Source organism: Bombina bombina, chromosome 6 (assembly GCF_027579735.1).
Source record: "Bombina bombina isolate aBomBom1 chromosome 6, aBomBom1.pri, whole genome shotgun sequence".
NCBI classification, from domain to species: Eukaryota; Metazoa; Chordata; class Amphibia; order Anura; family Bombinatoridae; genus Bombina; species Bombina bombina.
In genome coordinates this window covers 1,133,002,446-1,133,015,154 of record NC_069504.1, presented here as the reverse complement: position 1 = coordinate 1,133,015,154, position 12,709 = coordinate 1,133,002,446, and the positions used below count along the sequence as shown (strand labels likewise).

Below are 12,709 nucleotides of genomic sequence, written 5' to 3'. Positions count from 1 at the left end.
GACTTAAGAGCCGTACAGATTGCATCCGGTTCCTTGCTGAGAACGCTGAGAGCCTGGGCTTTACACGGAGCGGTATCCTTTCTGGAGGACTTCGCCACTTCTATGACATGCCTTTTTTCATTTTTTATCTTGCAAGTGCAATTTGTGCTCAGTTGCGCTTTTAGTAAATTTGTTTTTATACTACCTTGAATCGGTGGGCGCTGTTGGTCATTTATATTTTTCAGCTTCTACTTTTGTCGGGACCTGAACACCCGGTTCACACAGCTAGCTGCGACCGAGGAAAAGACTTTGAGTTGTTGTAAAAATCTTGTACGGAGTATGCATAAATGGTCTTATCTATGCCATCTGTATACATTGATGGTTGTAAGTGTTTGTTACCAGCATTTGATTTATATATTCATCAAAGAGGATTTAGTAAGTTGGTCTTGTATTTACTGTTATACAATGTCATTGAGTTAAAGAAGGCAATCTAGCAAACTACAAATATTTGTCACTATTTTAACTATATCGGTATAGATACATTCTATTCTAATTTATTTTCAATATCTGACTCGGGCAAAGGAAGCGCTGATATTTTATTGTATACAAAATACATTTAAATGACTTATAACCCTAATAGAAAAACACATACATAAGAAAATATAGGCAATTGTAAGATGCTATACGCAGAAAGCAGCGTAATGTGATTTATATTGGCTGCAGGATTTAATTTTTAAAGTGGGCTCCCTGCTAACTTCACTCCAAAAAGTGAAGTTCCCTTTCCAGCGAGCTCCATTACTTTCAATAGGAGACATCTCGCTACTTGCAGGGACTGCCCCTTTTTTATGATAATTCCACCAGGGTAGCCCCTGCCAGGGTCGATGAAAAAAAACGTCTGATGTGGCGAAGTTTAGATCATCGGACCATAAGGGGCATATTTATCAAAGCTTCAACTGAAAATACACTTGAATTCCGCGTCGTATTTGTCGCGAGATTGATCCGCCGTAGTTATTAAACATCAAAATTGTCAAATGTTGAAATTTGTGACATAAAATACGATCCCGTGATCTCAATCTGATGCCGATCGATGCTTGCGTCATTACAGATGTTTTGAATTCAGATTAGACTCTATTTGACTCTTTTCCCAATTTATCAAACATTTAACAGGTACACTTGCATCTATTCCGACGCAGCGTACCTCATTTTTTATCCGCCACCCTTGAGGCCGCGGATGCTATAGAAATCAATGGGAGTTTGAAAACACAGAAAGCTTATGTTTGATGCTGCAAGAGAATGAAGTAAATTACATAATAAAATTAAAGTAGAAACTCTGTTAAAATTGTATACCCTTTCTAAATCAAACAATATTATTGCTACACATTTGGTGCACTAGTAGATATAGGGATAAAAATGAGACATTACTTCTTATGGATTATGTTTCAACTTTGTCTCTCATTACAAAGCAAGGGGACAATATTATTTCTACAAATGTTTTCAAAAGTTTTGCCCCAAACTTGTTGCACTAATAGATATAGAGATACAAATGGAATAAATACATAACTTAATATAGCTAACTTCCTTTTTATTTTTTGTGAAAAATCTATTTGCACCATGTTTAAGCCATGTAATACAAGTCCCACTCTCTACTTCGCACCAATTTTGCTTGGCTCAAGGCATATAAGAGTGCTCCTTTAGTAAACAAATATATATGTTAAACTAAAGATATAAAGAAACAGATTGTTTTTTTAAAAAAACAATAAACACCTTTTTTCTTGCCCTTAGAAATTTTCATTGTAGCCACTGTCTGCAGAGAGAGCTAACATTATGGAACTTAAGTTCTACTGCTGCATGATTTTTGCACCAAAGGTCCTCTACAAAAACCTTTTGTCTCTGCACCCTCAACCTGTAGACTGTAGCAGGGTCCTCTTCCTCCTGTACTAGATCTGTATAGTCTGTTATGTTTTTGTATCTTATCACGAACACTTGCCATTGTATACCCCTATCTCTGCACCCACGGTACTGTACGGAATGTTTTAACGCTGTACAAATAAAAGATGATAATAATAATACTGAGCATGGGGCAATAATGTGTCTGGATCTAGTGCACGTCTCCTAGCAACCACTTAAACAGTTAGCTTCATGTTTGCCTTCCTGTGGAGACCATAGACCCTCTGTGGGGGTTTTTAATGGAAGTAATGGTCCCTGCACAAATGAAGTTAAAAAAATAACTAAAAAGGTAAAATCCCTTTAAAATGATGAATAAAACATATTGCTGTGCTCTGTTGGTGCTCTAGAAATAAATGATAATAATAATAATGCTTTCTATTAAAGGGACAGTTTTCTCCTTTTTAATTTGTTCCCAGTGATCTATTTTACTTGTTGGAGTGCATTAAATTGTTTACTAATAGCTACTTTATTTTTATTTCAGCAATTTAAATAGCTTATTTGGCGTATGGTATATTTGTATAGTGGGCTAGATTACAAGTGGAGCCCTAGGCCCCAATTTATCATGGTCTGTAAGACCTGATCAGACAGTGCGGATCAGGTCTGACAGACCTTGCTGAATACGGCGAGCAATATGCCCGCCGTATTCAGCATTGCACCAGCAGCTCACAAGGCAACACCGTCCACTGCAGACTCGCGGCCAACAGGCCGCCAGCAGGGGGGTGTCAATCAACCCGATCGTACTCGATCGGGTTGATTTCCGGCGATGTCTGTCCGCCTGCTCAGAGTAGGCGGACAGGTTATGGAGCAGCGGTCTTTTTCTGACCGCTGCTTCATAACTGCGAGATAAATATGCCACAAAATGTATTGTGCGTCTGCAAATGGAAAAATTTGCAAGTGGCTGGTTATTGCTACTGTGAGCTACTGCGGTAGCACTTAGTGCTCCGAAAATTAACCAGAGATCAGATCTCTGGATAATTTTTTAAAAGTGCCACAGTTGGCCCCAAAATAAAGAGTTTCTTATATTTTAATAAAAAAAATCTAGCATTTTTATTTTGTCATAAAAAAACACTGCACAGAGCTGTTTCTAAGGGTTAAAATTGACAGCTGAGGGTGCCTTTACATAGTGGTCTATGGGAACTGTGTGTATATGTTTATATACATATATATTTAAGTGTTAATATATATTTACATTTGCTGTCTATGCTGCACGACTTACCCCGTTGTCTGTGCTAGTTCTCATGCTGTGTATGACTGCATGAGAAAAACGCTCCCATTGGAGCCTATGGAAGTGCATTCTCATGCGGTATAGGCTTTAGAAAGCTGTGTAAACATAGCCAGCAGAAGAAATTACACTCCCATTGGGGTTTAGGAGAGACAAGTAATCAAATGTAAATGTTTGAGTTTTCTCTAAGTATTGGCCTTTGCTATACAGACAGATATAATATCAAGAATTGTGTGTGTACAGAAAGGGATAAAATAAAGAGATCTGATGTCCCTGCAAGTCATTTTAAAGGGTTGTGGTTTCAAATAACAAAACCAGCTATTTTATATACAAAAATAAGCATTAAAAAGTGATTTCCCATACATTTTATACTCCTGAGCTGGTATAACAAGTAATTGGGAAAACATTAAAGAAAAATAAATGTTTACGGTACATTGTCCCTTTAAGTAAAACGCACCGCTTAGTGCTTTTTTTTAATTACAACCATGAAACAGGTTGTTTTATTTCCCTTTAAACGCAAACTTTATTTATAAACTAGAGAGTTGTATAAAGCAAATAATTACTGATCTTTTCAGTCACATACAACTGAGCAAGTGCTTAAAAAACATACTTTTAGACTCTGGCAACACGAATACATTATACAGCTACATCCCAATGCATTTCATTTGTGTTTCTGAAACACCAGAAGTAACTGATGGGTTCTTACAACATGAGGCATTGCTTATACTTTTATTCACTAATTATGCAAAACTATCAGGACTTAAATATTATTTGTTAATGTTCTTCTCTTGTATTAACTGATTAACCCCCTGTGAAGATGGCATCCTGCATCTTTATCCTTTTATTTAATGGGAAATCGGGGGGTGCCTTGCATCATAGTCAATCCCCCATGATCTGATCCCGGCCTTGAAATCAAGTTCTCCACAGAAAATGTTACCTGGTGGCATTATGAAGTAGCTGGGTATTTGTTTTTTAGACTTGGGACCAGGAGGCCAGGGGTTGAGTTTTGTATACCAATAAGTCTTTAACCAGTAAATCATTTAGCCTTGCTTTGTGCACAATTATGAATTTACTTTTAGTTTCAATTTAAATGTAAAAGTTTTCATGCAACAAACATTTAACATGTTTAGTTGTTTCTCTTCCGTATGGAAGATACATTGTTTTATGATGGACCTCACAGTACTGGCGAGATTTCTTAGCTCATCTCGTCTGAGCTTTAGGTCCTCGTGCACAGGGTGAGGTTATAGTGGTTATTCTTTATACACAAATATCACGATACGCTCTGAGTTTCATCACTGCATGTAGGGGCATATTTATCAAGCTCCGTATTGAGCTTGATGCCCCGTGTTTCTGGCAAACCTTCAGGCTCCCCGGAAACACAAGTTATGAAGAAGTGGTCTAAAGAACGCTGCTCCATAACCTGTCCGCCTTCTCTGAGGCGGCAAACATACATTGCCAGAAATCAACCCGATCGAATACGATTGGGTTGATTGACGCCCCCAAATCTGCAGGGGGCGGCATTGCACCAGCAGTTCTTGTGCAATGATAAATGAGTGTATGTTGTCGGCATTTATCGTTGTGCAGCGGACATGATCTGCAATATTGGATCATGTCCGCTCGCACAATGATAATCCGGCCCCGTAATGTCATGGTGCTGTGATAACATTACCTATTAAGATGAAAACCAATCTTTGGTGCTTTTGTTGTTTTTGTCAAGATATTTGGCTACATTGTGTTTTTTTTCTCTGGAAACGATGTCTTGTTTTTTAAAGAACTTTTCTTTTGCCTTTTAGGAAATTGATGGCAATAAACTGTTGTCTTCATTCGCCTCTCACAACTCAGCTACCTCACCCATGAAGGCCGAAGAAGGTGGGCGCCAGGGTGGGGAATGCTTATCCAATGCAGCCTTGGGAACACCAGAGAGGAGGAAAGGTAGCTTAGCTGATGTGGTTGACACACTTAAGCAAAGGAAGATGGAGGAACTTATTAAAAGTGAACCAGAAGGTAAGAAAAAACACCAACCTTGTACATTTCTGATTATAATCAGTTTTAAATATGTATTAACCCTTTGGCTGTCAGAGAGGACGTAGGCGCATTGTGCCGTGACCAAGGTTAGATTATGCGTTGCCAGCCAGGCCAGTGTTGAATGGGTAAACTTCACACTGGGTTGGTTTCATTGATTCTGCTTATCTTAGTGTCTAACAAAAGAGGTTATTGCAATACTTTGGCGTATTATCTTGTTTATTGCATATTGCATTGTGTTCTCTGACAAAAAGAAACGTTCTGGCTTCTATTTCAGTTTCCTTTGTGTATGAAGGGGGTATGATTTGTGGTTTAGAGGTTGCATGGAGTGGGTTTCTTTGTTTATTGTTAGGCATTGGTTGGATATAATAGAGTAGTTATGTTTTCTTGGAGGACAGAGAGGAGAATTGTCTAACAGCATGCAAGCTACATACTGGCCAGACATTTGCATACAAATCTATCTATATATTTGTGTAAGTGCGTGAGTGTATTGTGCATTTGTATGGAACTAGAAATAAATATATAGATAGATAGGGGTGGAAAGATGCTGGGAGCCCCAAAGAAAAATCTACTTCTGGCTCCTACGTTTTATTAAACAATGTGTAACAGCGCTCTTTCCTGACTCCTTAAAGGGACAGTAAAGTCAAAATTAAACTTACATGATTCAGATAGAGCATGAAACTTTCTAATTTACTTCTGTAATCTTCTGTAATCAAATTTGCTTAGTTCTCTTGGTATCTTTTATTGAAGAGTAATACTAGGTAGGCTCAGAAGAGCTCAGGAGTGTGCATGTGTCTTTAGTGCTCTATGAAAAAGAAAAATAAGGGTAACTCCTCTTGTAAAAATCCCAAAATATTTTTATTAGACAGGATCAGACACAGAACACCACAACGTTTCGGGGTCAGTACCCCTTAGTCATGTGATCACATGACTAAGGGGTACTGACCCCGAAACGTTGTGGTGTTCTGTGTCTGATCCTGTCTAATAAAAATATTTTGGGATTTTTACAAGAGGAGTTACCCTTATTTTTCTTTTTCATACTCTACTGCTGGGAGTGTGGCAGTCACTCCAAAGGAGTACCCTCTATCTTGGGGTTTGAAGCCGGTGCTGGATTATCCTCATTTCATATCTTTAGTGCTTTATGGCAGCAGAGTTTCGCAAAATTGTATAACAAAGCTACAATTAATGTTGCAAATCACTGCTGCCATAGAGCACTAAAGACACGTGCACACTCCTGAGCTCTTATAAACCTACCTAGTTATACTCTTCAATGAAAGATACCAAGAGAATAAAGCAAGTTTGATAGCAGAAGTAAATTTGAAATTTGTTTAAAATTGCTGCTCTATCTGAATCATGTAAAGTTTAATTTTGACTTTACTGTCCCTTTAAGGTTCTGCCTGGCTGATAAATCCTGTATATGTGAGTATTAAACAAGTGATGGGGTCAGGACGGCAGAATGTGTCGGCACATTTTTAAAAGTACCAGTAAACTTTGAATTTTGAAGGACGTTAGCGATGTGATTATACTTTAAAAAAATATCTATATTTAATGTATATTACTTACAAAAAAATCATCAGACTTGTGCTGAGTGCCAAGCTCAAGCCAGCCTCCTCCAAAACATGGTGCAGAATTATTTTACTTAAAGGGACGGTCTACTTCAGAATTTGTATTGTTTAAAAAGATAGATAATCTCTCTAATACATAATATAATGTAATACATAATATATATATTTATTTTTCTAAAGTTTTCTTTCACTTTTAATCGATAATCTTGAAAGTTTGGTGACACAAATTGTGTGCTTTCTTTATATACCTATTAGACAACAGCATTTGTACTTTACATCATTGTATTACGCTGATCGCATATCACAGACGGCTATAAAGCACTGTTCTAAATAATCGGATAGGGGAGTTATCACTGTTGTGACAAATATGTTAAATAAATATATAATGCAGAGATTTGAAAGGTGAAAATATTGTGCCAGATATTCAGATGCTAAACACGAGAAGTGGCCCAGTTTCCCAGGAAGATTTGCACCCTGGGCAATACAAATGTGTGGGGCCCCATAGCGCAGGGCTCTTATTCCTCCCCCCATGTATGCCCTGTCCCCTGTATGGCCCACCCCTGTAACAGTTTATATGACATCTGATACTATAAACACTTCTTCATAAACTAAATGCAAACTATACATTGCACCTTCTCATACCCTTACCCCTGAAAGTGCTGGGTCCCCAAAGCACAGTGCCCTGGGCGGGTGCCCTTTTCGTCCTGCCCGCTACACATTTGTTTAAGAAGCATGTAAGGGAATTGATATAAATATATGTACAAATAAACATTGTTATCCCTGGAGTATTGTTTTAGTTTGAAGATCGTCATATTATTTAGATTTTGTTGCATATTACACACCAGATATTTTTCTTTTATCTGTTGTACTCATTTTACTTGGCACATCGTGGCTTTCCCTCATCCTGTAGCCCAATGTTTTGTGATGCGTTTCTGTAAGCTCAAGCGCATTAACCCAAGAAGTGAAAAGATCTGTTCAATTCTAACAACTAGAGGAGTAATACTTAATGAAAACAGAGAAGTTTGCTTTTTGAAAAGGACTATGACTGCTATTTTGTTTAGCCATTTTATAGAATAAATATCTTACCTGGTCACGTGCACCTAGAAATAGCAAAACCGTAAAGGAGACAAAGTTGTAACTAGCGCAGAAGAGCGACAACAATGGACAACATGTAAAGAAAGCGCTTTAAGTGTAAGATTGTACATATTCCAGAGACTCCATTAGCAAAGGTTAACGTTAGACATTGAAATGGTTACGGAGTCGCGCATTATCTCAGCTTTGCTAAAATGAAAATGTACAAACAAAAGATCTGTGGCTCTTTGAAAATATGAGGGAGCGAGAGAAGAAAAAGCGGTCCGATGTAAGAGTCTTTTCTTCAACCTATTGTTCCATTGTCTTGCAAAGGCCATTAAAATGAACAGCGGGTTGTGATGGAAATTTCATTAAGCCTTTGTTAGATCATTATGAGAGTGCCATATTCATAGCTTTGCTTCTTTCTTTCCAGAAAAAAATCTAGAAAATGCTTTTTTTTTTTTTTTTTTCTCTTTCAATACAAACCTGTGAACAAAAGTTAAAGTAAGAAAGAATAGCAAATGATGTGTGACAAAAAACAGGTCACTGGGGTGACACATTATTGGGTTTTTACAAGGACATTAAAAGGGGTCTGTGTGTAGTGCAGCCTTCCCTCTATCAGCAGTACACTGTGCATAAACAACAGTCATTTGCATCAGTTAAACACTAAAGCTTTTTACACATTTCTGACCAATAAATATGTTACATACATTTAGCACCTACAGTATTTATTTTCCCTGTTTATGAGTGGTGTTTGTACCAATTTGGCAATAATCTAAATAAATTCTCTTGAGTGCCCATGGTACCTTTTTTTAAATAATTAAATAGAAAAAAGAACATTAAAGAAATATTCAAATCATATATCTTTTATATTTTAAATCCAGAAGTCTGTTAAATAAACACAGTATAACGTATTAAACAAAAAAACCAGTGCATAATACTGTAATACTCTGTCCTAGAAGAGTTAGTGTCAGATTGTGCCTGTGCTTTTCATAGCCATATGCTCATATTGGATCAGACCCATGGCCCTGAATCTCCCATCAGTTATATGCCCACATCAGAACTCAAATCAGACCCGCAGCCCCGTCAGTTATTTACCCATATGAGACCTTATATCAGTCATGACCCTGCAGCCCCGGTCAGTTATTTATCCATATGAGACCTTATATCAGTCATGACCCTGCAGCCCCAGTCAGTTATTTATCCATATCAGACCTTATATCAGTCATGACCCTGCAGCCCCGGTCAGTTATTTATCCATATGAGACCTTATATCAGTCATGACCCTGCAGCCCCGGTCAGTTATTTACCCATATCAGACCTTATATCAGTCATGACCCTGCAGCCCCGGTCAGTTATTTACCCATATGAGACCTTATATCAGTCATGACCCTGCAGCCCCGGTCAGTTATTTACCCATATGAGACCTTATATCAGTCATGACCCTGCAGCCCCGTCAGTTATTTACCCATATGAGACCTTATATCAGTCATGACCCTGCGGCCCCAGTCAGTTATTTATCCATATCAGACCTTATATCAGTCATGACCCTGCAGCCCCGGTCAGTTATTTATCCATATGAGACCTTATATCAGTCATGACCCTGCAGCCCCGGTCAGTTATTTACCCATATGAGACCTTATATCAGTCATGACCCTGCAGCCCCGTCAGTTATTTACCCATATCAGACCTTATATCAGTCATGACCCTGCAGCCCCGGTCAGTTATTTACCCATATGAGACCTTATATCAGTCATGACCCTGCAGCCCCGGTCAGTTATTTACCCATATGAGACCTTATATCAGTCATGACCCTGCAGCCCCGTCAGTTATTTACCCATATGAGACCTTATATCAGTCATGACCCTGCGGCCCCAGTCAGTTATTTATCCATATCAGACCTTATATCAGTCATGACCCTGCAGCCCCGGTCAGTTATTTACCTGTATCAGACCTTATATCAGTCATGACCCTGCAGCCCCGGTCAGTTATTTACCCATATCAGACCTTATATCAGTCATGACCCTGCAGCCCCGGTCAGTTATTTACCCATATCAGACCTTATATCAGTCATGACCCTGCAGCCCCGGTCAGTTATTTACCCATATGAGACCTTAGATTAGTCATGACCCTGCAGCCCCGGTCAGTTATTTACCCATATCAGACCTTAGATCAGTAATGACCCTGCAGCCCCGGTCAGTTATTTACCCATAGCAGACCTTAGATCAGTCATGACCCTGCAGCCCCGGTCAGTTATTTACCCATATCAGACCTTATATCAGTCATGACCCTGCAGCCCCGGTCAGTTATTTACCCATATCAGACCTTATATCAGTCATGACCCTGCAGCCCCGGTCAGTTATTTACCCATATCAGACCTTATATCAGTCATGACCCTGCAGCCCCGGTCAGTTATTTACCCATATCAGACCTTAGATCAGTCATGACCCTGCAGCCCCGGTCAGTTATTTATCCATATCAGACCTTATATCAGTCATGACCCTGCAGCCCCCGTCAGTTATTTACCCAAATGAGATCTTAGATTAGTCATGACCCTGCAGCCTCGGTCAGTTAGTTACCTATATCAAACCTTATATCAGTCATGACCCTGCAGCCCCGGTCAGTTATTTACCCATATCAGACCTTATAACAGTCATGACCCTGCAGCCCTTCCAGTTATTTACCCAAATAAGACCTTAGATTAGTTATGACCATGCAGCCCTGGTCAGTTATTTACCCATATCAGACCTTATATCAGTCATGACCCTGCAGCCCCTGTCAGTTATTTACCCATATGAGACCTTAGATTAGTCATGACCCTGCAGCCCCGGTCAGTTATTTACCCATATCAGACCTTAGATCAGTAATGACCCTGCAGCCCCGGTCAGTTATTTACCCATATCAGACCTTAGATCAGTCATGACCCTGCAGCCCCGGTCAGTTATTTACCCATATCAGACCTTATATCAGTCATGACCCTGCAGCCCCGGTCAGTTATTTACCCATATCAGACCTTATATCAGTCATGACCCTGCAGCCCCGGTCAGTTATTTACCCATATCAGACCTTAGATCAGTCATGACCCTGCAGCCCCGGTCAGTTATTTACCCATATCAGACCTTAGATCAGTCATGACCCTGCAGCCCCGGTCAGTTATTTACCCATATCAGACCTTATATCAGTCATGACCCTGCAGCCCCGGTCAGTTATGTATCCATATCAGACCTTATATCAGTCATGACCCTGCAGCCCCCGTCAGTTATTTACCCATATCAGACCTTATATCAGTCATGACCCTGCAGCCCCGGTCAGTTATTTATCCATATGAGACCTTATATCAGTCATGACCCTGCAGCCCCGGTCAGTTATTTACCCATATGAGACCTTATATCAGTCATGACCCTGCAGCCCCGTCAGTTATTTACCCATATCAGACCTTATATCAGTCATGACCCTGCAGCCCCGGTCAGTTATTTACCCATATGAGACCTTATATCAGTCATGACCCTGCAGCCCCGGTCAGTTATTTACCCATATGAGACCTTATATCAGTCATGACCCTGCAGCCCCGTCAGTTATTTACCCATATGAGACCTTATATCAGTCATGACCCTGCGGCCCCAGTCAGTTATTTATCCATATCAGACCTTATATCAGTCATGACCCTGCAGCCCCGGTCAGTTATTTACCTGTATCAGACCTTATATCAGTCATGACCCTGCAGCCCCGGTCAGTTATTTACCCATATCAGACCTTATATCAGTCATGACCCTGCAGCCCCGGTCAGTTATTTACCCATATCAGACCTTATATCAGTCATGACCCTGCAGCCCCGGTCAGTTATTTACCCATATGAGACCTTAGATTAGTCATGACCCTGCAGCCCGGTCAGTTATTTACCCATATCAGACCTTAGATCAGTAATGACCCTGCAGCCCCGGTCAGTTATTTACCCATATCAGACCTTAGATCAGTCATGACCCTGCAGCCCCGGTCAGTTATTTACCCATATCAGACCTTATATCAGTCATGACCCTGCAGCCCCGGTCAGTTATTTACCCATATCAGACCTTATATCAGTCATGACCCTGCAGCCCCGGTCAGTTATTTACCCATATCAGACCTTATATCAGTCATGACCCTGCAGCCCCGGTCAGTTATTTACCCATATCAGACCTTAGATCAGTCATGACCCTGCAGCCCCGGTCAGTTATTTATCCATATCAGACCTTATATCAGTCATGACCCTGCAGCCCCCGTCAGTTATTTACCCAAATGAGATCTTAGATTAGTCATGACCCTGCAGCCTCGGTCAGTTAGTTACCTATATCAAACCTTATATCAGTCATGACCCTGCAGCCCCGGTCAGTTATTTACCCATATCAGACCTTATAACAGTCATGACCCTGCAGCCCTTCCAGTTATTTACCCAAATAAGACCTTAGATTAGTTATGACCATGCAGCCCTGGTCAGTTATTTACCCATATCAGACCTTATATCAGTCATGACCCTGCAGCCCCTGTCAGTTATTTACCCATATGAGACCTTAGATTAGTCATGACCCTGCAGCCCCGGTCAGTTATTTACCCATATCAGACCTTAGATCAGTAATGACCCTGCAGCCCCGGTCAGTTATTTACCCATATCAGACCTTAGATCAGTCATGACCCTGCAGCCCCGGTCAGTTATTTACCCATATCAGACCTTATATCAGTCATGACCCTGCAGCCCCGGTCATTTATTTACCCATATCAGACCTTATATCAGTCATGACCCTGCAGCCCCGGTCAGTTATTTACCCATATCAGACCTTAGATCAGTCATGACCCTGCAGCCCCGGTCAGTTATTTACCCATATCAGACCTTAGATCAGTCATGACCCTGCAGCCCCGGTCAGTTATT

The 12,709-nt window shown here is 40.2% G+C and overlaps 1 protein-coding gene across 3 annotated transcripts in view; it reads left to right on the top strand.

Moving 5' to 3' along the window:
* The window catches only part of SOX5 (SRY-box transcription factor 5), a 488,205-nt gene that overhangs the window by 105,449 nt on the left and 370,047 nt on the right, over nt 1–12,709 (top strand). For all 3 annotated transcript variants that reach the window (XM_053719111.1, XM_053719110.1, XM_053719112.1), the window contains exon 3: nt 4,942–5,152. In XM_053719111.1, the coding sequence (XP_053575086.1) occupies nt 4,942–5,152 (211 nt within the window). The remainder of the gene's footprint in view (nt 1–4,941; nt 5,153–12,709) is intronic.